This window comes from Ambystoma mexicanum, chromosome 11 (assembly GCF_040938575.1).
Source record: "Ambystoma mexicanum isolate Mex_15411 chromosome 11, UKY_AmexF1_1, whole genome shotgun sequence".
Lineage (NCBI taxonomy): Eukaryota > Metazoa > Chordata > Amphibia > Caudata > Ambystomatidae > Ambystoma > Ambystoma mexicanum.
The window spans coordinates 337,842,600-337,863,696 of NC_090934.1; the positions used below are offsets into that span (position 1 = coordinate 337,842,600).

Below are 21,097 nucleotides of genomic sequence, written 5' to 3' on the forward strand. Positions count from 1 at the left end.
GGTGCCAGCTGTACTTTAGTCTAGGCTTCACACGGGTGGAATCCGTTTTACCACATTTGTAGCCCCATATGTAGCCTTTTCTTTAGTTATTGGAGCACCAATGTGTCAAAATCTTTAAGATGGATTTCTAGACCCAGCCCTGAGAGAGGATTTGGATCGGCCTCCCTATTTTAGTGAACAGGGAAAATGCAATTTGGTCTACCCAAATTCAAGGTAGGTGGTAGAACAGTATGGTTTAGACTTCAGGAAACGAGAGGGTGGTGCATTAGGGACAATTTTCATTTTCATTTTCTGTGCCAATTCCCTTTAACCCGAGAGAGGCCCAGCACTTGTTTATGGAATCTGGACAGTTTTGTATTCTCCTAAGTGAACTAATTACCATTCAGTCATTCTTTTACTCTGACTGGGAATCTTATTATTCTGCTTTTATGGAGTATGCTTCGTTAGGGGAGTGTTCATAAAATCCCACTAGGAGGTAAGACTTTAGAAAGCTGACCCATTGGTTTGTAGATCCCCAACTCTTAGTATCAGTCTGTACTACTGCTGGAACCTTGGTAGAGTGGCAGAGCAGTCAGGCTCATCATAAGAGGAAGATGTGAGCTGTAGTTAAGTACACTGAACCTAGTTAGTAATGCACATCAAAGAAACACTCACACATAAATGTATATTCAAATATAGATTATATTTACACAAGAATCACTTTAAAAGTTACTCCGCACAATAAACCAAAATACTTCGGAATACTTTAGAATACTTTTCAAAGGCCACTGCTAAGTTTGTAGTTGTTCGAGGTTACATTTTTTACAGAGTTTGACAGTGGGTATGGGCATAGGTCACACTAGATAGATCCACTGGGACCAGTTTGCATCAGGCACAGACTAGGATGCAAGGGCTGGACCGAGTAACAACAAAGATTGAATTGTAGGGACTGAATAGCGCAACATATGGACTGAGGTGATACACAGCCTTGTAGCATGCTGAAACTACATCACTAAAGAAGAAATTCATCTAAATCTTGACACATAAAATGAGTGCGTTTCTTCAGACAACAATGCCAATAACCAACCCTACTAAAACCTCACCCCTCCTACACCTCTCAAACCCTAACTAAACACAACCATACCTCTTAAACCACAGCAACCCGCATGCACTTCACCGCAACAAACGCACCACACAGTCTTACACAACAGCACACAACGGATTCCGACCAGATGCCACACCAAAAAGCTCAGCGAACAGTGTTACCCGAACTGAAACTGCCAACAGCAGATCACAGCTACCTTGCTCTTTCTCCAAACTTTGTCCCAACGTGCCCTAACCTACCCCCTTCTTTTAGATACACTTGAGCGCCAGGTGACCACTACGTTGGTGATGGTTAATGACCATACTATCGGTAATAACGTGAACTCGCGAATCTTAACAGAAACACAGGGAAGACGTTTACTCTGCATACCCATAAAATAGTGACTTTCGGTTAGGAAAACTGGTCTAGCATTAGCAGTTCTTAAGGTTATAGAGGCAGTTTCTTGGCAGAGCAAGTCTTTTAAGGTCCAAAACGCAGCCCTAGCTAAAGGCAGTTCCGAGAGGGCTTAAAGTCCTGACAAGCAGCAGAATACAAAAGTTCCTGTGGATACCTTACAGTCTCTAGTCTCCAAGATGCAAGAGGACACAATCAACGTTGGAGACCCTGTTAAAGGACTTGCTAAAGGGACACAAGCAGCGGCTTGAGTAGGAGTTAAGAGGGGGGTAACCTGGACACCTATGTGCACGCCAATACTCTGGAGCAACTTCACGGATCAAGGTAAGCAATACCTTTCTACCCGCAGTTCCTTAGGTTAGAAGAAAAGATTGTGGTTAGATTCTCCTCCATGTGGCAGCGCTGAACCCGACCAACAGATTCCTTAGTCTGATGACTAAAGGCAGGACAATGGATGCGATCTCTCAGCAGCAGTCTTGAGTGGGGGGGGGGGGGCTCTGGCACGGCTTTCGGCAACTTCTTGGTCACTGCGTTTTGGTGCCTTTTCTGCAGCACTACAAAAAGACGTGATTCACCCAGTCAATCTTCACTTCTCACTGTCCCACACTCTGCAGTGGAGGTCTGGGCAAGTTGCATCAGATCTCTGGGAGGGCTCAACAAAGCCTTTCCAGGACAATGCACACAGCATGGACAGCAGGTCGCCCGGTATTGGGGTTGTGCAGCTCTGGAAATAACAGGACCTCGGGAAATGGCTCAAATCAGAGTTAGTCTTGGGAATGGTTTTTCCCACCAGTCAAAAAGGAAGTAGAGTTCCTCTGTCACACAGAAAACGGGGTCAGGACAGCAGTAGCCGCGGTGTTGCAAAGGGTCTGCAGGCGTCTCAGGTTGTCTTCTCAGGTTACTTCAATTTCCAGTGGTCGACTTGTCTTTCACCTTAGGAGCTTCACCTATTATACAGTTCCAGCACACTCTCCTCCGCAATCTCTCAGCAACTTGCAGAAAGGGGCAGGTGGTTTTCCAGTCAGAGCCCCCGACCCCAGTGGGAGCTGGTTCCACTCAGACTAAAGGCGGGCAGGGGGGGCGAAACAACTCCCCCACTGCCTGCCTGCCCAGTCACTCTGGAGCAGGGACACAGGGAGGGACGGGTGGGTCCCTCTCCCTCCCCCTCTCAGGATGGTAGAAGGGCTGACAAAGAATAAACACGTTAGTAATGGCGGAAAAAAGCAAGGCGCCACCAAGTTAATACTCTAGGTGACCCAATTTTGCATTCACAAAATAGTTGGTAGAACATGTCCACTGCCATCAGACATAACTAGGAGATTGTCTATGCGTCATAACAGTCACAGGAACAGAGAGAAGGTGGATACGAAGTATACCTTTGGCACACCACAAAAGGTGGTGTGTGCCAATCTCAAGGGATCCACCGTTTTAGGAGAGATACTATCTCTCTCTATCCTCAAGAGCTGTAGTTACTCTAGGCTATAGAAAATCTCAAAGGAGACCTTAAGGGTCCCCAGCAACACTGCCCCCATAAGGATCCGTGTGCTGTAACAGTAAAACTACATAAGCCGTAAAAGAGCTATGGAGGAATATAGATTTCATAGGACACTAAAATACAAAGGAAATCGTTCAAAAAGACAGAGCCCATAAAAATGAATGAGTGGAAAAAGGCTCAACGCATTCAGGATTCAAGAAAAAGGTCCAGAAGTCCAGCAAAGGAGAGGGGATGAAGCATAGCAATGACGTTTCCTCAACATGCTTTCCTCCATGTATTTCAATGCAGGCATCTGTGATTGACTTTTGTGACACATAGCACCCTCTGTGCAGTGTCACTGGAGAGTCCCTTGAAACTCCCTCTTTATTTTATTCTCGTATGAACTACAGTTCCCAAGATTAGTAAGGCAACGTATCTTACTTATCTTTACTTTTGTGGGGACCAGCACACACCACCTTATGTGGGGTGCTGGGGGTTTCATTGCAACTCCTCATCCACTGCTCCTGTAATGTTTTGTTACAGTAACTAACAAACCTAAATGGCTGGTGGCAGTGGATACGTTTTCTACCTTTTGGTGCAGGTTACAAGCAGGCCGATTTCTCGGCTGCAGTACAGCACCCATGGGTGACCATTTTCTCAAAATGGCCCGTCCTTTTTTTGGTCATTTTTCATATTCAAGTTCTTTCTGGGCTCTATCATTCCAGGCAGGGTTGCGTCCTTTGTGAGTTTTGTCTTTAGCGGGTTTCTTGTGTGAAGCCTGTCCAGGCTCCAGTGTGTCTGGAAAAGGAGGGCCCCAAAACTCCACTGTCCTTTGTGTGATGTGTGCCTGGCTACAGCCAGTTCAAACTTGCTGGCTGTATGTATGTATGTCCTGCAGGCCAGCCAGCCCCCAGGTGATTTGACAGCTCCATGTGGGAGAATGGGTTCCAGCAAATAAGGCAACGATTTTTGGACCAAAGGGCAGAGTCGACCACTGGAACTGGAAATCCGAAGCAGAAGATGGGCATAGACGCCAGCAGCACCTTCAAAAACAGCAGTAGTACCGGTGAAGCCCTGCAGCTGCGCTGATCCCGTTTTCAACTCGACAGGGAAGCTCCCGTCAAGGACGTCTTCCTCCCTTAGGCTGGTGGGACCAACTAACCTCAGACCTTATTTTAAATTGACTTTACTAGTCTAAATTCCTAGACCCAGCACACCCTATCTTACAGTAGAGTGCTGGAGGGGTTACCTAGTATCCCCTATGCCTAAAAACTCATGTAGCAGTCCCATGTTACCCTTTCCTCTCGAAATGGCTTGTGGCAGTGGTTTTACAACTAACTACCATGATTTTTCCCGACCGCGAACACCGGTAGCGTTAAATCGCGGCTGCCATGTTTTCCAAGATGGCGTCTGAGTCTCCTTTATTTATTTTATTTTATTACATTTGTTATACGCCCAGACCCGGGGGTATCACGGCGTAGTTACAGACAATGGGAGAATGCAATCTTAGAAAGTACACAGAAGTACACAGGAATAGCAGTCAATAATATACAATAATATGAAAGGCAGTCAATAATATACAACAAAATGCAAAGCAGTCAGATATGTACAGTTAATTGGAGCGGATTAGTGCTCTAGTTCAGTTAGAACTTATTGAAGAGCCAAGTCTTCAGGAAGCTTTTGAATTTAGGGAAGGAGGTTTCGTTCATAATGTGGGTAGGTAGCGCATTCCAGTGTCTAGGTGCCAGTGTTTTGAAGCTACTACCTCCTGCTTTCTCTCTTTTGTATCTTGGGGTTTCAAGGTATGCGTTTTGTTGGACCTGAGAAGTCTAGTCTGGGGCTTCATCGTGACTGTATTGTTGAGGTATTTGGGAGCTTTGTTAGCCCTGCATTTGTGGGTGATGCTCAGGGTTTTAAATAGAATTCTGGCTTGGATGGGGAGCCAGTGGTGGTCTCTTCTGGTGTTAGAGATATGTTCAGATTTTTTGATGCCTAAGGCTGCTCTGAGGGCTTTGCTCTGCATGAGTTGGAGTTTGGCTAAGTTGGCTTTGCACGTGCCATGGAAGAGGATATTACAATTAGTCTAGCTTAGACAGTATGAGTGCTCTGGCTAGAGTAACGCAATTTTTGGCTGAGAGGAATTTACGGCTGAGGGAGATGAGTTTGGAGGTGTAGGAGGTGGACGAGGCTAATGCGTTTACTTGTTTGGACATGGATAGTGCTGCGTCTAAGTAGATGCCAACGGTCTTGACTTGTTTAAGAACAGGGATTGTGGTTCCATCGATGGTGAATGATTTGAAGGCGGGCTCAAGGGTGTTGATTTTGCTGGAGGAGCCTAGTATGAGGAGCTCCGTTTTATCGTCATTGAGACAAAGGCTGTTATTGGCCATCCAGTTTTGGATGAGTGAGTAGATTTGGTTAACCAGGAGGGAGTCTTGTTCATGATTGCCTGAGAGAGGAATGAGGATTTGGGTGTCATCGGCGAAGTTAGTATAGACGACACCCATGGCATCCAAAGCTGCAAATAGCTTAGTATAGGCATTATACAGAGTGGGGGATAGGCAAGAGCCTTGCGGCACACCTGCTGGGACAGGTGCTGGGTCTGCTGATTCTTGGCCGATGGACACTCTGGAGGTCCTATCAGCCAAGAATGATTTGATCCAGTTGGTAGCGCTCTGAGCTAGGTTGAAGTGGTTAGTGTTGCAGAGTTTGTCGTGGTCAACCAGATCGAAGGCAGCTGAGAGGTCCAGGTGCATCAGCAGACAGAGTTTGCCTGCTTCTTTAGTGGCATCCATTTGGATCTTCAGATCAAGGAGGGCTGTCTCTGTACTATGGTTGGGGCGGAATCCTGACTGGCGGTCTCCTAATAGTTGATGTTGTTCCAAGTGGTTCTGAATTTGGCAGTAGGCTATTTTGTCAATTATTTTTAGGAGAAATGGGACCGTAGTAATAGGTCGGTAATTAGTGGGTATTGAAGGGTCCAGGGATGTTTTTTTTTTAGGAGTGGTGTCACCCAAGCTTTTTTGATACTGGTGGGGACTGTGTTTGTGAGGAAAGAGGCATTGATGAATTCGGTAATTATGGGTGTGAGGGTGGGGGCACAGAGTTTCACTAGATGGGAGGGGAATTGGTCTTTACAGTTGGAAGCTTTGAGTTTCATTATGGTGTCAGATACTTCTTTGTTAGACACTGGTGTAAATTGAAATGGGGGGCCAATAGTGACATTTGATGTAGTCGTTGATATGGTGGGTGGAGTTTTGTCAGCTAGGAGCGTTTTTTTATTATCGATTGTTTTGCAGTAGGAGAATTTTAGATGAGAGTGCGTTTTGTATAGTGGTGCACCAGTCTTTGCTAACGTTAGCAGGTGCTGAAGTTTGACAGGGGTTTTCGAGCTCTCTCAGGATGGTAAACAGTACTTTGCTGTCGGAGGACGCATTAGTAATGCGGAGGTTGAAGGCATTGGCTTTTTGAGTGTTTATTGCTGATTTATATGTTTTGTTGGCTTCAGCGAAGGCTAGTGCCGATTCTGGGGTATTGTTTTTCTTATGGAGGTGTTCAAGTGATCTTTTTGTGCGTCTTAAGGCTACAAGTTCCTCGTTAAACCAAAAACAGGAACGTTTGTCACGTCTGCAGGTTTTGGTAGTGATGGGAGCAAGTAGGTCAATAGTTTGGGTAAGGCATTGTTGGTATTGTTCTGCTAGATAGGAGGGGTTGTTGGTGCCTAGAACCGTAAGGGCAAGGGCAGCACTCAGGACTGGAGTGAGTTTGTCAGAGGAGAGCTTTTTTTGATATTTCTAGTTTAAAATGTTTCTGGTTTTTTAGGGGTGATGTGCTCTGTACTGGCATTATCTATGGTGAAGTTAATTACTTAGTGGTCTGACCAATTGACTGGGAGGATGGAGTCAATGGTGATTAGAGAGTTGAGCGTGAGAAGCCAGTCTAGGGTTCTTCCTTTTGAGTGGGTGGGTTTATGTATTAGTTGTACGAAGTGCATTTCTGACATGGCTGTATAGAATCTAGATGCTTCTGAGTCCAGGGGGTCATTGTATCCTAGGTTTAAGTCACCGAGGACTATGCATTTAGTTTTAGGCTTGATGAGGGGCGTTAGGAGTAGCGGTATGTCCAAGTCAGGGTGTGTATTTTTGTTGGGTGATCTGTATACCACTAGTAAGTTGGTAGTGGTTTTGGGGTTGGAGGTGTACTTCACTAGAAGGAGTTCATAGCCTTGTATCTGTTCTATTGGGCTAGCTCTAATTTCCAGAGTGGTTTTGGCTATTATGGCAACTCCACCTCCTTGGGTATTTGACCTGTCTGTTCTAAAGATACTGAATCCTGGGGGAATGGCAAGGGCTAGAGACGGTCCTGCTGCCGGATGAAGCCAGGTTTCAGTGACCACCAGCATGTCAAGGTGTTGGTCCTCAATAAGGTCATGGATGTCTATAGCATGGGCACCTAATGAGCGGGCATTGACGAGTGCACTTTTGAGGGTGGAGGTGGGGGCAGGGGGTGGTGTGTTATCTAAAATGGTGGAAGAATCAGTGGTTTTGTTATTGGTTAGGTGTTTGAGTGGTGCATTGTGGGGGCTTTTGTGTTGGAGATTAATGGGCGTGGTGTTTAGTGTGTTTGGTGTATTGGGTGTGGTGGTGAGTGGGGTGGGTAGTAGGGGTATTTTAGTTCTAGACATGAGTCTATTGAGTCTTTCATTACCCAGGATGGGTGTGGTCGTATCATGAATGCTGATGGGTATGGTGTGATTGTATATGGACGGGTAGGGACTAAGACACGGGAGGTCTGAGGTTGCTCCATTTTTGATGGTGGTGGATGTAATGTGGGACTGAGGGGATGGTATGGGGAAAGCGGGGTGTGTGGGGAGGAAAGGGGTGGGGCAGGGGATGGGGAAGTGTCGTGGACAACCTGGTCTAACTAGTCCTTCGCCAACCTTGATGAAATGACCTCTTGTGCATGGTGTAGCATTAGGGACTAAACAATAAGGGAACATAATAATGGTAAGGAGCGCCAGCATTGTATTGGTAGGGGCTGAGTAGTCAGAGGTATAGTTCGATTAACTATTTAGGCACATGGGCTGGGTACAATAGTCCAGCGCAGGCAGACAACGCCTGTGTCGCTAGCAGGGTGCACAGGCAATGGGTCACAGGCAATGGGTCACCTAAATTTGATTTCACCAATCAAGGCACAAGACGCTATCAAGGTGCATAGGCAGTGGGACACCTAAATTCGATTTTAGCAATCAGGCACAAAAAGCATAGGTCACTCGCAAGGTGCATAGGCAGTGGGGCACCTAAATTCGATTTCAGCAATCAGAGCTACAGGTGATAGGTAAGCAGTAGAGAAGCACATGCTACTTAGGCGGTTTAGATCCAGTAGCTGAGAGGCAGCCTAATGTTGATTTTTCTTGTTTTAAACGGGTCCCGATTTTTCTTTGTTTAAACGGTTCCCGGTATTCTTTTTTCGCCATTTCTTTTGGGAAAGGTCCTTCTAGAGTTTGTCTCTGTGTGCCAAACCAAGGTTTGGTCCCTTTGTTCCTACGCCTTTGGTGGGCTTCAGGACTGACAACTGCCTCTGGCGCCTGAGTGTCTGGGGTGGGCAGGAAGTGAGGGAGGTGTCCAAGACTCCCTGTGCTTGGTCTCCTAGGAGACCCAAATGCACTCTGGTGTGATTGGCTGGCTGACTGTCCGGCAGCTAGCCCGGAATGAATGGGAGAGAACTGGATAAAAGGCAAATCTCTTGGCTTGGAAGGCAGAGTTGACCACTGGAACGAAAGAACCGAAGAAGAGCTGGAAGAGGATGGCTGCTGCAACTCCTGGACCGTTTTGCCTGGTGAAGCCCTGCTGCAGGTCCCAAACGCCAAGTTCACCTCGACAGAGAAGCCCTTCAAGGACGACTTCCTTCGAGTTGGTGGGACCAATCAACACATAAGTCACCTGGATACCATTCTCTGAGCTGGTTGTATTTTCCTCAGAGTGCTGCAGGAAACCGAATATCCAGGGAGAAGGACACCAGTTTGTGTGCTTCACTACAGCTACCGGAATCGAAGATTTGCCAGTTTTGTGACCAGTCCCCATGCAGGAGTCCCCCCCCGAAGTCCTCCCTCTTGTCCCCATGACTGAGGCTCAGGAACAGCGAGATCTGCTGGAACAGAAGTCCTCGGCTGAATCTTTTTCTTCAATCTAAGGTACTGAAAAACCCAACAGAGAATTTGCCTCTCACTGCGAAAGTGCGTGAAACTTTGGCAACTTGCAGGCCTAGTCAGCTTGTGACCTGACATATAAAGCTTTCTTCAATGAATTACTTCTGAGAACCGTGGCAAAGACTTTTCCGTTTAACTACCAGAACCGTTTACACTTATACAAGACTCTAGCCTATTGACTTTGGCCTATCTATTGCATTGCAACAACTCCTCTGGTGATCTCAAACAATTTGCACTGTTTAAGAGTAACTATTATTCGTTTTATTAACGTATGCCTTTTTGCTCCTCCTTCAAAATAGTTTAAATGCCTCAGAACATGATAGTGTGAAGTACTGTAGTATATTTTTGTGTGATATGGATTGCCTCCTTTTAGTGAATGTTTTCTAACTGACTGTTTAATAAATTAATAAGTGTTTTACCAAGAAACCTTGAGTATAAGAGTCTATTTGAATACTTGTGATTGTAGGCCTCTGTGTAACGTCATTACAAGCTCATATTCCCTCTTGAGATAAGCCTGGCTACTCAGCTCGCTACCAAAAACTGTGTGGTACAGACTTATACCAAAGGTTGATTTTGCTTACACCTGTAGTCATAGTTGTTTGTAGTGGTCCCAGAGGGTACTGCATGCAAACTTTGCCAAACAAAGATCTTGGCATGGAAGCCGAGGCAACAGGGGAGAGCTAGGAAGGTAGAGGCCATACGACCAAACCAGGGGCAAGAGATTCCCCAACGACAAACTGATAGGAGAAGCGTTCTGAAACGTCTACGCAATGGAATACCAGGACGATAGATCACAGGTGGATTCATTTTTGGATTCTCTGCCCATCACGAGAATCATCCACCGCTCTGGAGGCCCCGATAATGGATCCCAAAGTGGTCGCACGATAGAACAAACGCGGGGGCTTCTCCCCGGGAGACAATGGCTATACTGTGAGCTTCTATAAACTATTCTGATCGACACTAGCGCCATTCATGGAAAACATTTTCAACTTTATCCTTGAGGGAGGGATCTTACCAAACTCCATGCTCAGAGCAATTATTGTGGAGATTCCGAAAGCAGGAAAAGACCGGGCCCAATCCCAGTCATACCACCCAATTTCATTGCTGAACACAGATGTAAAGATCTTTGCTAAACTCCTGGGTAATAGGCTGGATCGGGTAATGCCATCATTGATAAACGGAAATCAGGTCTAGTTTATCAAGGAGCGGCAGGGATCAGACAATGTCCATAGGACCTTCTACTTAATTCACCATGCTCAAGAGCAGAGACTGGACGCTTGTCTGGTGTCGATTCAGAGAAGGCATTTGACCGGATAGAATGGGTCTATATGTGAAGTGTTCTCCACAAGATGGGGTTTGTCCACAATCTGTGCTGGTGGCTCTCATAGATGTACAGGACCCCAACAGCCAGATTACAGGTCAATGGGTTGCTCTCCTCCCAGTTTTGCCTCTCTAGGGGTACAAGACAGGGTTTCCCTCTCTTCCCCCCCCTCCTATATGCGCTGACAATGGAACTAATGGCAATCGCGACAAGGGAAAATCCGGAGATCCAGGGAATCCAATGTGGGGTAGTGACTTTTAAACTGTCGCTGTTTGCGGACGACATCCTTGCTTACCCGGTGGGGGGCTCCCCCTGCCCCCCTGTAACCACCCCCCCCCCCTCAACAGCCCCCCCGCACTCCCCCACCCCCCACAGAGTCGCTCCCGGCGCCTTTGATCCAGATAGGCAATTTTTGCTCTTTCTCTGGGCTAAAGGTAAATGTGACGAAATTCAGCATGATGCCTTTAAACAAGATTAATGACAAAGCCCTGGGCGGGGGAGCTGATTTGACCGTCTGAGGTGTAAGTGGAGAATAAAACAATTTCTTAGGTAGGAGTTTGTGTGCCCAGGGACCTGCAGACGTTAATCCGCAGTAATTTCACCCCAATGTTGGCGATGATCAAGGCAGATCTGGCTCCGACCTCCCCCTCCCCTCCCCAACACTTTCCTGGCATGGTAGAATGAGCAACAATGAATGTGCTGCTGCGGCTTCTGTACCAGTTTGTGGCGTTAGGGGGAATTCTCATTTCTGTGCTAATTCCCTTCAACCTTAGAGACCCCCCAGCTCTTTTGCTGGACTTTAGGACTTTTAATTTCTATCCTGGAGAGAGTGAGACCTTTATCTCACTCCCTCATGTAGTTTTGATCTGACTTGGATGCTGTATTCTCCTTGTTTTTGGAGTCTGATAAACTCCATAGGCATCTACTTTTGTATGTAGACACACAGCACCTTCAGCGCAGTGTCACAGAGAAGTCCTTTAGATTTCTCGCAAGGTTTAACACCTTCTCTTGGGTGAACTACTGTTCCCAAGAGGGTGAACTACTGTTCCCAAGAGTAGTAAAGTGAAATTGACTTTAAACTTGTTATTTCTATGTAGGTCATGTACACCGCATTTTATGTGGAAGTACGGGGGAGAAACGGGGGGGGGGGCTTACTTAGTAGCCCCCTTTCCTACTTACTCATGTAACTTTTTATGTTACCCTCATGACTTAATGGCTGGTGGCAGTGGTTTACCACTACCATTGTGTGTTTTCACTGCAGACAATACTCACCTGCAGTGTAGCGCCCAGGGGTGCCCATTTTGTCAAAATTGCCCTGGTGGTCTTTTTTAGCCATTTCTTGCTTGCAAGGTCTTTTTTGGGTTTTAAAAAACTAGGTTTAATCCTTTTGTTTGGCCTTTGGTGTGCTTCATTGCTGAAACCCCGCATCTAGCTCCAGTTTGTCTGGCAGGGTAGGAAGCGAGGGAGGTGCCCAAAACTCCCTGTCCTTAGTCTCTTTGGCAACCTGAATGCACCCAGTGTCGATTGGTCGGCTGGCCTACCTTGCAGGACATCCACCCTGCTTTGTTGCGAGTGACAACTAGGCTATGCATGAATGGGAGAAACCTGCATAAAAGGCGAGGCTTCTTGAACTGAAGGCAGAGTCCACCACTGGACGAAACATTCAAAGGAATCGTGAAGAGACACTTGCTGCATCCTCGTGGACCCTTGAAGTACCTGGTGAGGCCCTACTGCTGTGCTGAAACTGCTTTTCCAAATCGACTAGAGAAGCTCCAGAGAGGACGACTTCTTCCCTTGGGTTGGTGGGACCAACTAACCCCTAGACAGTTTTGCTGTAAAACCTTCCCCAACGGGCTGTACTTCTTCGCTGCTGCTGGAACCGACTACCAGGGTTCGAGAAATCCTTAGTCGAGTACATCGTCTTTAAGCCAGACTATACCTCCAGGAAGATCCTGAGGACTCTGCTTGTTTGGGAGAATTTTGAGTTTAGCGCTAAATTCCTCCCACCTTAGATACCTGAAGCTTTCACTGAATCGTGGGACTTTGTACTTTTAATTCTATGTGTTTTCTGTGTTTCATTTGGTTATGGAGTCTGACAAACTCCATAGGCATCTTTTACATTGTGGTCAGAGCACATTCAATGCTGTGACACAGGGAAGTCTTTCAGATTTCCTCAAGATTTAAAGACTTTCTCTTGGATAAACTACTGTGGGCAGTGAAGTGAAATTGACTTTACTTACATTATAACTTTCTAGATCCAACACAAACTATCTTACAATAGGGTGCTGGAGGGGTTACTTAGTATCCCCTTTGTCTAGCTTCTCACGTAACATTTTTATGTTACCCTTTCCCTCACTGAATGGCTGGTGGCAGTGGTTTACTTTCAACTACAGTGGTGTGCATTTACTGCGGGCTGTGTTCGCAGCTGCAGTAAAGCACCCAAGGGTGCCATTTTTGTCAAAATCGCCCCGGTCTTCTTTATTTGCCATTTTTTTGTGGAAAGGTCCTTCTTGAGATTTACTCTGCGCGCCCAACGAGATGTGGTCCCTTTGTTCGCTTTGCCTTTGGCGGGATTCCTGAGTGAAGCCCGCCTCTGTCTCTAGGGTGTCTGGCAGGGGCAGGAAGTGAGGGAGGTACCCGAAACTCCCTGTGCTTAGTCTCCTAGGAGACAGAAATGCACTCTTAGGTGACTGGCCAGCCGTTGGTCAGGCAAGGAGAGCCGCCCTGCTGGGTGACTGACAGCTAGGCTGGAATAAATGGGAGAAACCTGCATAAAAAGGTAAGGCTTTTTGGCTTGTAAGGCAGAGTCGACCACTGGATGAAGGAATCTGAAGAAGAACCTGAAGAAATCGCCTGCTGCAACTCTTGGACCGTTGGTTTGCCCGGTGAAGCCCTGCTGCTGTGCTGAAACTCCAAATTTGTATCGATGGAGAAGGACGACTTCTCCCCTTGAATTGGTGGGACCAATCCACTGCAAAGTAAGCCATGTGGACATACTCTTGGAGCTGGTTGAAATTCCACTGCAGTTGCTGCTGGAACCGAATAGCCAGGGAGAGTAACACCAGATTGTGTGCGTTGCTTTTAAGCTAGCCAAGAGCTCCAGGAAGATACTCTGGACGCCCAAGAAGCAGGACTGACCAAGCCTGAGCCACCTCAGAGTGCTGGTCTCCAGATGCAAGGAAAGGCCATTTCAACAGAAAAGAGTCTGTGGTGATGCTATTTTCTTAGACACAAGGAGCTGAAACCGCAAATTGCCTCTGAATAGAAGTCAGTCCTTTTCTGTCACTGATTATCCCGATGCACTGCGGGAGTCCTTGAGACGTCCTACCTCTTGTCCCCATGACTGAGGCCCAGGAACACAGGATCTGCAGAGCTGCACAGGGAACAGAAGCCGGCCAAAGCCCTTTTCTTCTAACCAAAAGGTACTGTACAGTCTAAGCGAACTTACCTCTTGTCGTGTAACATCACTTGTTCTCTGCTGAGACCGGTCTTGGTTTCTCTGTAGAGTTGTTAACAGCTTCTTTACTTCACAAGCCTAAACAGCAAGTGGCACTACTTTGATTTCTTCTTTTCTACAAAGACTTCTAAAAACATTGTGCAAGACTTTTACCTACCTCTGAGAAGTGCTTCAGCTCACCTAGACTTTTACCCAATTGACTTTGGCCTACCCTGGCTCCCTGAATAACCCTTCTTCCCTCCGACATTGTCTTTGGTCTTCATTCCAGGAAGTGGTTAACTAACTTTGCATTGTTTTTTTTTCAAAAGTACTTACCTGCATTGAGAATATTTGTGAGATCTCTTGTTTTGTCCCAATAACCTTTTCCTTTGACAAACTCTTAAGTCTGATTCTAAATGCAAACAGTGGAATATTAATGTCCACAGCGTCCTAGGGTGTAGGAAGCATCTGTGTGCCATCCCAAAAGGGTGCTTACTGATTTAGAAATATTAAGCGTGTGTATTTGAGTGTATGTGTGTGTTACTATTAGATTGCCCCTTCTGAAGAAGGCTTATTCAAACTGACTGTTAAATAAATCAATAATTGTTTAATCAAGAAACCTTGTGTGTAAGAGTTTATTTGAATACTTGTCACTTTGAATCACTGTGCAACTCCCCTCCAGCTCACATTGACCCCTCTTGAGATAAGCCTGGCTACTCAATCACGCTACCAACCTGTGTTCTACCAAAGTTTGAGTTCCTATTGCCAGGAGGTCAGGGTTGTTGTAGTGCACCCAAAGGGTACTGCATACAATCTTGCCCAACGCTCCTGCAGCAGGACAACCATAGCCCGAGTCACCTCACCAGAGTGCTGGACTCCAGAAGCAAGGAAAGCCCATCAAGTGTCCAAGATCCGCGGTGGTGCTATTTGCCGGTACCTGAAACCGCGAAGGGCTGCTGAACTGAAAAGAGCCCATAGCTGCCGCATATGTGGTGGGCCTGCCCAAGGATCCAGATTTATTGGACCAAGCTGCTGCGCTGAATAAGGGAGGGGGCGAGGGCCACACTAACCCTGGATCCATTGCTACTATTGCTGGGAGTGCCTAGGGAGGATGAGGAATTGACAAGGCTTGAATGTGGGGGTGCGCTATGCTTCGGGCTGGAAGGCTGGCTGTGGCGCCGAAGTGGAAGAGCGAGGGGACACCCATGAAAAACAGAATGGATGATTAAGGCGTGGGACACATATTTGATAGAAATATTGCCCGCAATGGTTAAAGATGCTTTGGGAAATGTTTCATCAGGACTGGGGCATGTTTATCATGAAATGGGGATATGACAAGCCATTCCATCAGGCCCTCCTGGGGAACATGGAGGAGGGCTGAAGGGGGTATTCATGGTGGGGCTAGAGGGTGGCCAAGGTGTGAAGGCAACTGTAATGCCTGCAAAACCCCACTTTGGGGATGGCATGGCAAAGGAGATTTCACCCAGCGAGTGGCGTATAGGGAAGGTTCGCACATGGTATAATGGAGAACAGACCTAGACCTACATACCTTCATTTGCAGTTGGGGAGTGGGTAGGAATGGAGGGTTGTTGACACAGGTTGACAGGTCTATTTGTCATGAACAATGTTGAGATGTAACTGCTAAGAAAATGTTAATAAATGGTGATCCATATGAAACTATGGAGGGAAAGTTGCAAAACGAAATTCTTTCCTACCGCCTGTCATCATGGGACCCCGCTGTGGCTGCTGTTCTGAGGTCCCTCGGCTGTCCTGCTTGAAGACATCTAGAACCGTCTCACTGTAACGTGGAACAGTCGTCTTGCAAGACCTCAATAAACATCACTGCCCCCCCCAATCCCATGGTCCCCAGAATTCCCCTGAAAGAAAGGCAACACATGTAAGCGGGCCCAACGATTACCAGGACCTCTAGGGGATCATTCGAAAAATATGATCGGTAGGAGTTGGCACACCGGTTTCCACCCACTCTTAGGATTGTAGGGGTATAAGTCCACTCACTAACTCTCCCGTGCCCGTTTAGGATCGGTGTGGGTCTGGCCAAGGACCGCTCTCCCCACGACACCACTACTGTGGTGGGATGGATTTGAAGGTAAGTAAAGGTAATTTAGTGGTAAAGTGCATTTCTTCTGGAACAGTAACCTGCAATTGTTCTGTGACCAGACATAGCATGTTTGTACTCCTGTGCTTCAGTTAACGGAGTACTTTATTTTGGGTTAACTATACCACCCTCATATGTGCGGATGTCTGCCTTACTGCTCAGTCTACCCTATCTTGACTGAGTTTGGCTAGACCCAAGTGCTAAATAACCGGTCTATCAACAAGAGTGGCCTCTCAGAACTGTTCTGCCAAGACTGGTTTTGAAACTACCATCTTAAGACATCCTAGGGTTTGTTGTTGCATATATTTTGCCTGTTTTGGGGAGTATGTGGCGGATACATGGCTCTGGCATAGGCTGCATTAATCTTTCTAAAAATAATTAATAAAAATAAAGAAAAATAAAGAAAAATCACAGAAAATAAATAAAAACAGATCCACTTGCACATATTGTATGTTTCTCTTTTCATCCCCAAGGAACCTTTTGCTTGTGGTGTTTTAAAAGATCTTTTCCTGATAAAGCCACTCACCGGTCTGCCATCTCCTTCCACTTCATGAGCAGTCTTCTGGGTTGCTTCCCGATTGGAAGGTCTAGTCTTCGCCGGAAATAGTCCACTACTCCCTGCTCTTCCAGTAAGGGGGGAACTCGGTAGATGGAAGTGACATCCTGAACACAGATAACCTGCTCATACCAAATTGAACATAACATTAGGTCATTAAAAGTAAATGCTGGCCTTCAACAGATGCCATATGGCCTTCAGACACCATATTAAATTAAAGTTACTTACTTTCATGGCTTCTGTACTTCTAGCCCATAGTTTGTTTTCCTGCATTGTGCTGCTGGAAATGCCTTGGAGGGACATGGTCTCCTTGTCCTGTTCGCCTTTTATCATGTGCGTTCTGTGTTATTTTCTGCAAAGGAGTCCATGTGGGACTCCTGACGGTGCAGCTCTACCTCTTTTTGGTTTAGTGAACAGACCCTTGGGATACTCTTATGGCACCCATGGGTTGGGGTACAACCCTGTACCCCCAGTGTATGTTTTTGGGCACGTGTGTGGCCACAGAGCAGGGTATGGGATTGTAGCAGATCCATGCTGAATTTGACACGTGTTCGGACTATCCTCCATTTTGGGATGCCCAGAATCAGTCGATTCCTGATGGGAGACAATATGGCCCCTGTGGCATCTTACTTTCCATTGTCTGTTAACTTGATTTCCCAAAGTCCTGTATCCCTTTGACTGGCTGTTGGGTGGAAGTTCCATATATGGTATTGTGGGGGCAGTCCGGACCAGACTGGCTGGTGCCTTCCCAATGACTATGTTGTGGGTACACCCTTGGGGTGGGACCTGGGTAAATGGTGTGTTTGACCAATATGCATTTCAAGTTAGGAGTGCCTGGCTTCTGGTGTGGGACACAATGACTAAGAAAGCCCTGCCCGAAACTGGTATGAATGCAGTGTGGAGTGCTGAATGGCAGAGTGCTTGTCCCAATCCACATTCCCGGTTGCGAGTGTCTGGATGGAGCAGAATGGCCTGAATGCACCGTGAGCCTGATTGTCTCCCTGCCTGCCTGCCTGCTGAATGCCCTACTGAATAATTGGTTGCCAGAGTGGGATCCAGCAGAATGAATGAGAGACTGAACAGTATATCCGGGGACCTCTCACTGATGGAAATCGTTTACAAGTTGAAGTCGAAACTTGATACTTATTCTCAAAGCCGCGTCGGAAGAAGGTTTACTTCTGTTTCACTTCGACGTAATCTGAAAGCTGCTGTGCCTTGCCAGGAACTGATCCAAGAGAGGACCTGGCTAGGAGACCTCGCCCCGAGCTATGAGGGACCGTCGTGCACCAGCTAACTTTCACCAAGGCTCCCTGGAAGTCTGCCTTCGAAAGACTCTCGACCGGACACGGGGACTGCCGAGGAAACTGAAGAGAAGTGCCCAGACATCAAGTTCATCGTTGTAGACCAGGGTTCGCAGGACTGCTGTACCCACTGGAAGCCCGTCGAAGCTGTGTTGCCGAGGACCGGCGACGCTCCATTGCCTAAGAACACTTTGAATCAAGAACTCCCTTGTTCATCTCCGTCGACCGCTTTGTCCCACCAGAGAAAAGTCAAGGTCGCCGCCTGTTAGGGAGAATTCTCATAAATGTGCTAATTCCCTTCACCTTAGAGACCCCCAGCAACTTTGCTGGATTTTGAAGACTATTTATTTTACCTGGAAAGAGTGAACCTTTTTTTTTTCAACTCTCATGTATTTTGATGTGCGTTTTACTCTTGTGTTCTTCGATTGTGGAGTTTTAGATAACTCCATAGGCGGCATCTTTTCATGTGTGTTATACAGCACCCTCAGTGCAGTGACACAGGGATGTCTTTTGGACTTCCAAAAGGTTTAACTACCTTCTCTGGGATCAACTACCGTTTCCCAGAGAATGTAAAGTTAAATGGACTTTACTAGTCTTTTTACATTTTTAGACCCAGGACACACTATATTCGTATAGTGCTGGAGGGGTTACCTAGTATCCCTGTGTCTAGAAACTCAAGTAGCAGTCAAATGCTACCTTTTTTGATCAAAATGGCTGGTGCCAGTGGTTTTACAACAAACTACCATGATTTTTCCCGACAGCGAACACCGGTAGCTAAAAATCGCGGGAGCCATGTTTTTCAAGATGGCGCCTTAAGCCCCTTTGTTTATACAGGTCCCGGTCTTCTTTTTCCGCCATTTCTTTTTGGAAAGGTGTTTGTGCGCCAAACTAGGTTTGCTCCCTTTGTTTCTATGCCTTTGGCGGGCTTCAGGACTGAAGACCGCCCTTGGCATCCGAGTGTCTGGGGTGGATGGGCAGGAAGTGAGGGAGGTGCCCGAAACTCCCTGTGCTTAGTCTCCTAGGAGACACAAATGCACTCTGTGATGATTGGCTGGCTGACTGTCCGGCAAGGACAGCCACCCTGCTGGGTGAGTGGCAGCTAGGCTGGAATGAAAGGAAGAGAACTGTATAAAAGGCAAGTCTTTTGGCTTGGAAGGCAGAGACGACCACTGGACGAAGGATCTGAAGAAGAAGACGCCTGCTGCAACTCCTGGACCGTTGGTTTGCTCAGTGACGCCCTGCTGCAGGGCCAAAATGCCAAGTTCGCATCGACAGAGAAGCCCCTGCAAGGACGACATCTCCCCTTGAGTTGCTGGGACCAATCAACTCCAAAGTAAGCCACCTGGACATCCATCTCAGAGCTGGTTGAATTGCCAAGGAGTTGCTGCTTGAAACTGTAGAGCCAGTGAGAGGAACATCAGTTTGTGTCCGTTGCTTTTAAGTTAGCCAAGAGCTCCAGGAAGATCCTCTGGACTCCCAGGAAGCAGGACTGACCGAGCCTGAGCACCCTCAGAGTACGGGACCCTAGAAGCAAGGAAAGTCCATCTTGACAGCCAGGAACCACAGTGTTGCTATTTGCGGTAGACGCGAGAAGCTGCAACACTGAACAGCCACTGAAAGTGAAGTTTGCCAGTTGCAAGTTTTGACCGTCTCAGTGCCGGAGTCCCCCAACGTCCTCCCTCTTGTCCCCACGACTGAGGCCCAGGAACAGTGAGATCTGCAGAGCTGCACAGGAACAGGAGTCATCTGCTGCATCTTTTCTTCATTTTAAAAAAGGTACTGTACAAAGTCTAAGAACGTACCGCTTGCTGTAGAGTTGCTTGTATCTTCTACTACTCAAGTCTAACAGCTTGTGGCCCTATATGGATTCATCTTTTTCTTCAAAGACTTCTGAAACATTGTGCAAAGACCTTTCTACCCATCTTCAAAGAAGTTCTTCAGCCTATTGACTTTGGCTTAGCCCGTTTTAACTGAATGACTCTTATTGGGGGATCTGAAAGTATTTGCCTGCTTAAGAAATATTTGTAGTATCTGGTTTGCTTCAATAATCTTTCCCCTTTGACTTGCTCTTAACTAATTCTGAATACCATACATTAATGTCAACAGCACCCTAGCAATTCAAGTCACCTGAGGGTGTAGGTCTCTCTTGTATGCCCTCCCAAATGGGTATTTACGGATTCTGAACTAAGGGATTGTGTAATTTTGAAGTATATTTGTGTGGTGTTTTACAGTGCTCCCTTCTGAAGAAGGCATATATAAACTGACTGGTAAATAATAATTGTTTTATCAAGAAACCCTGCGTGGGTCTGCTTAAATACTTGTCACTGTGAACCTCAGTTCACATTGACCCCTCTTGAAATATACCTGGCTACTCGTCCACACTACCAACCTGTGTAGTACAGACTTATACCAAAGGTTGGGTTACTACTGCCAGGAGGTCAGGGTTGTTGTAGTGCACCCCAAGGGTACTGCATACAATCTTGCCCAACACCCGATACATTCTATTGCAGCAAATACAATGTTCGGGAGAATTCTCAAAAATGTGCTAATTCCCTTCACCTTAGAGACCCCCAGCAACTTTGCTGGATTTTGAGGACTTGATTTTTTTACCTGAGTGTGACCCTTCCCCCCCCCCCCCCCTCTCTAATGTATTTTGATATTTTACTCTTGTGTTCTTTGATTATGGAGTTTTAGAAAACGCCATAGGCATCATCTTTTAATGTGCGTCACAAAGAACCCTCAGTGCAGTGGCACAGGGAAGCCTTTCAGGCTTTCCCATGGCTTAAATACCTTCTCTGGGATAGACTACTGTTTCCCAGTGAAAGTAAAGTGAAACTGACTTTACTAGAAATTCCTAGACCCAGCACACCCTATCTTACAATAGAGTGCTAGAAACTCATGTAGCAGTCAAATGCTACCCTTTCCCATCGAAATGGCTGGTGGCAGTGGTTTTACAATGAACTACCATGATTTTTCCTGACCGCGAACACTGGTAGCGTTAAATCGCGGGAGCCATGTTTTTCAAGATGGCCTCTGAGCTCTCTTTGTTTAAACAGGTCCTGGTCTTTTTTCGCCATTTCTTTTTGGAAAGGTCCTTCTAGAGTTTTGCACTGCATGCCAAACCAGGTTTGGTCCCTTTGTTTCATTGCCTTTGATGGGCTTCAGGACTGAAGAGCTTCAGGCTCTGGCGCCAGAGTGTCTGGGGTGG

At 46.7% G+C, this 21,097-nt stretch overlaps 1 protein-coding gene across 1 annotated transcript in view; it reads right to left on the reverse strand.

The window, feature by feature from the left end:
• CTPS1 (CTP synthase 1) overlaps positions 1-21,097 on the reverse strand; it is a 331,500-nt gene that overhangs the window by 222,548 nt on the left and 87,855 nt on the right. Inside the window, exon 8 of the mRNA XM_069623054.1 lies at positions 16,559-16,710. Within this exon, the coding sequence (XP_069479155.1) occupies positions 16,559-16,710 (152 nt within the window). The remainder of the gene's footprint in view (positions 1-16,558; positions 16,711-21,097) is intronic.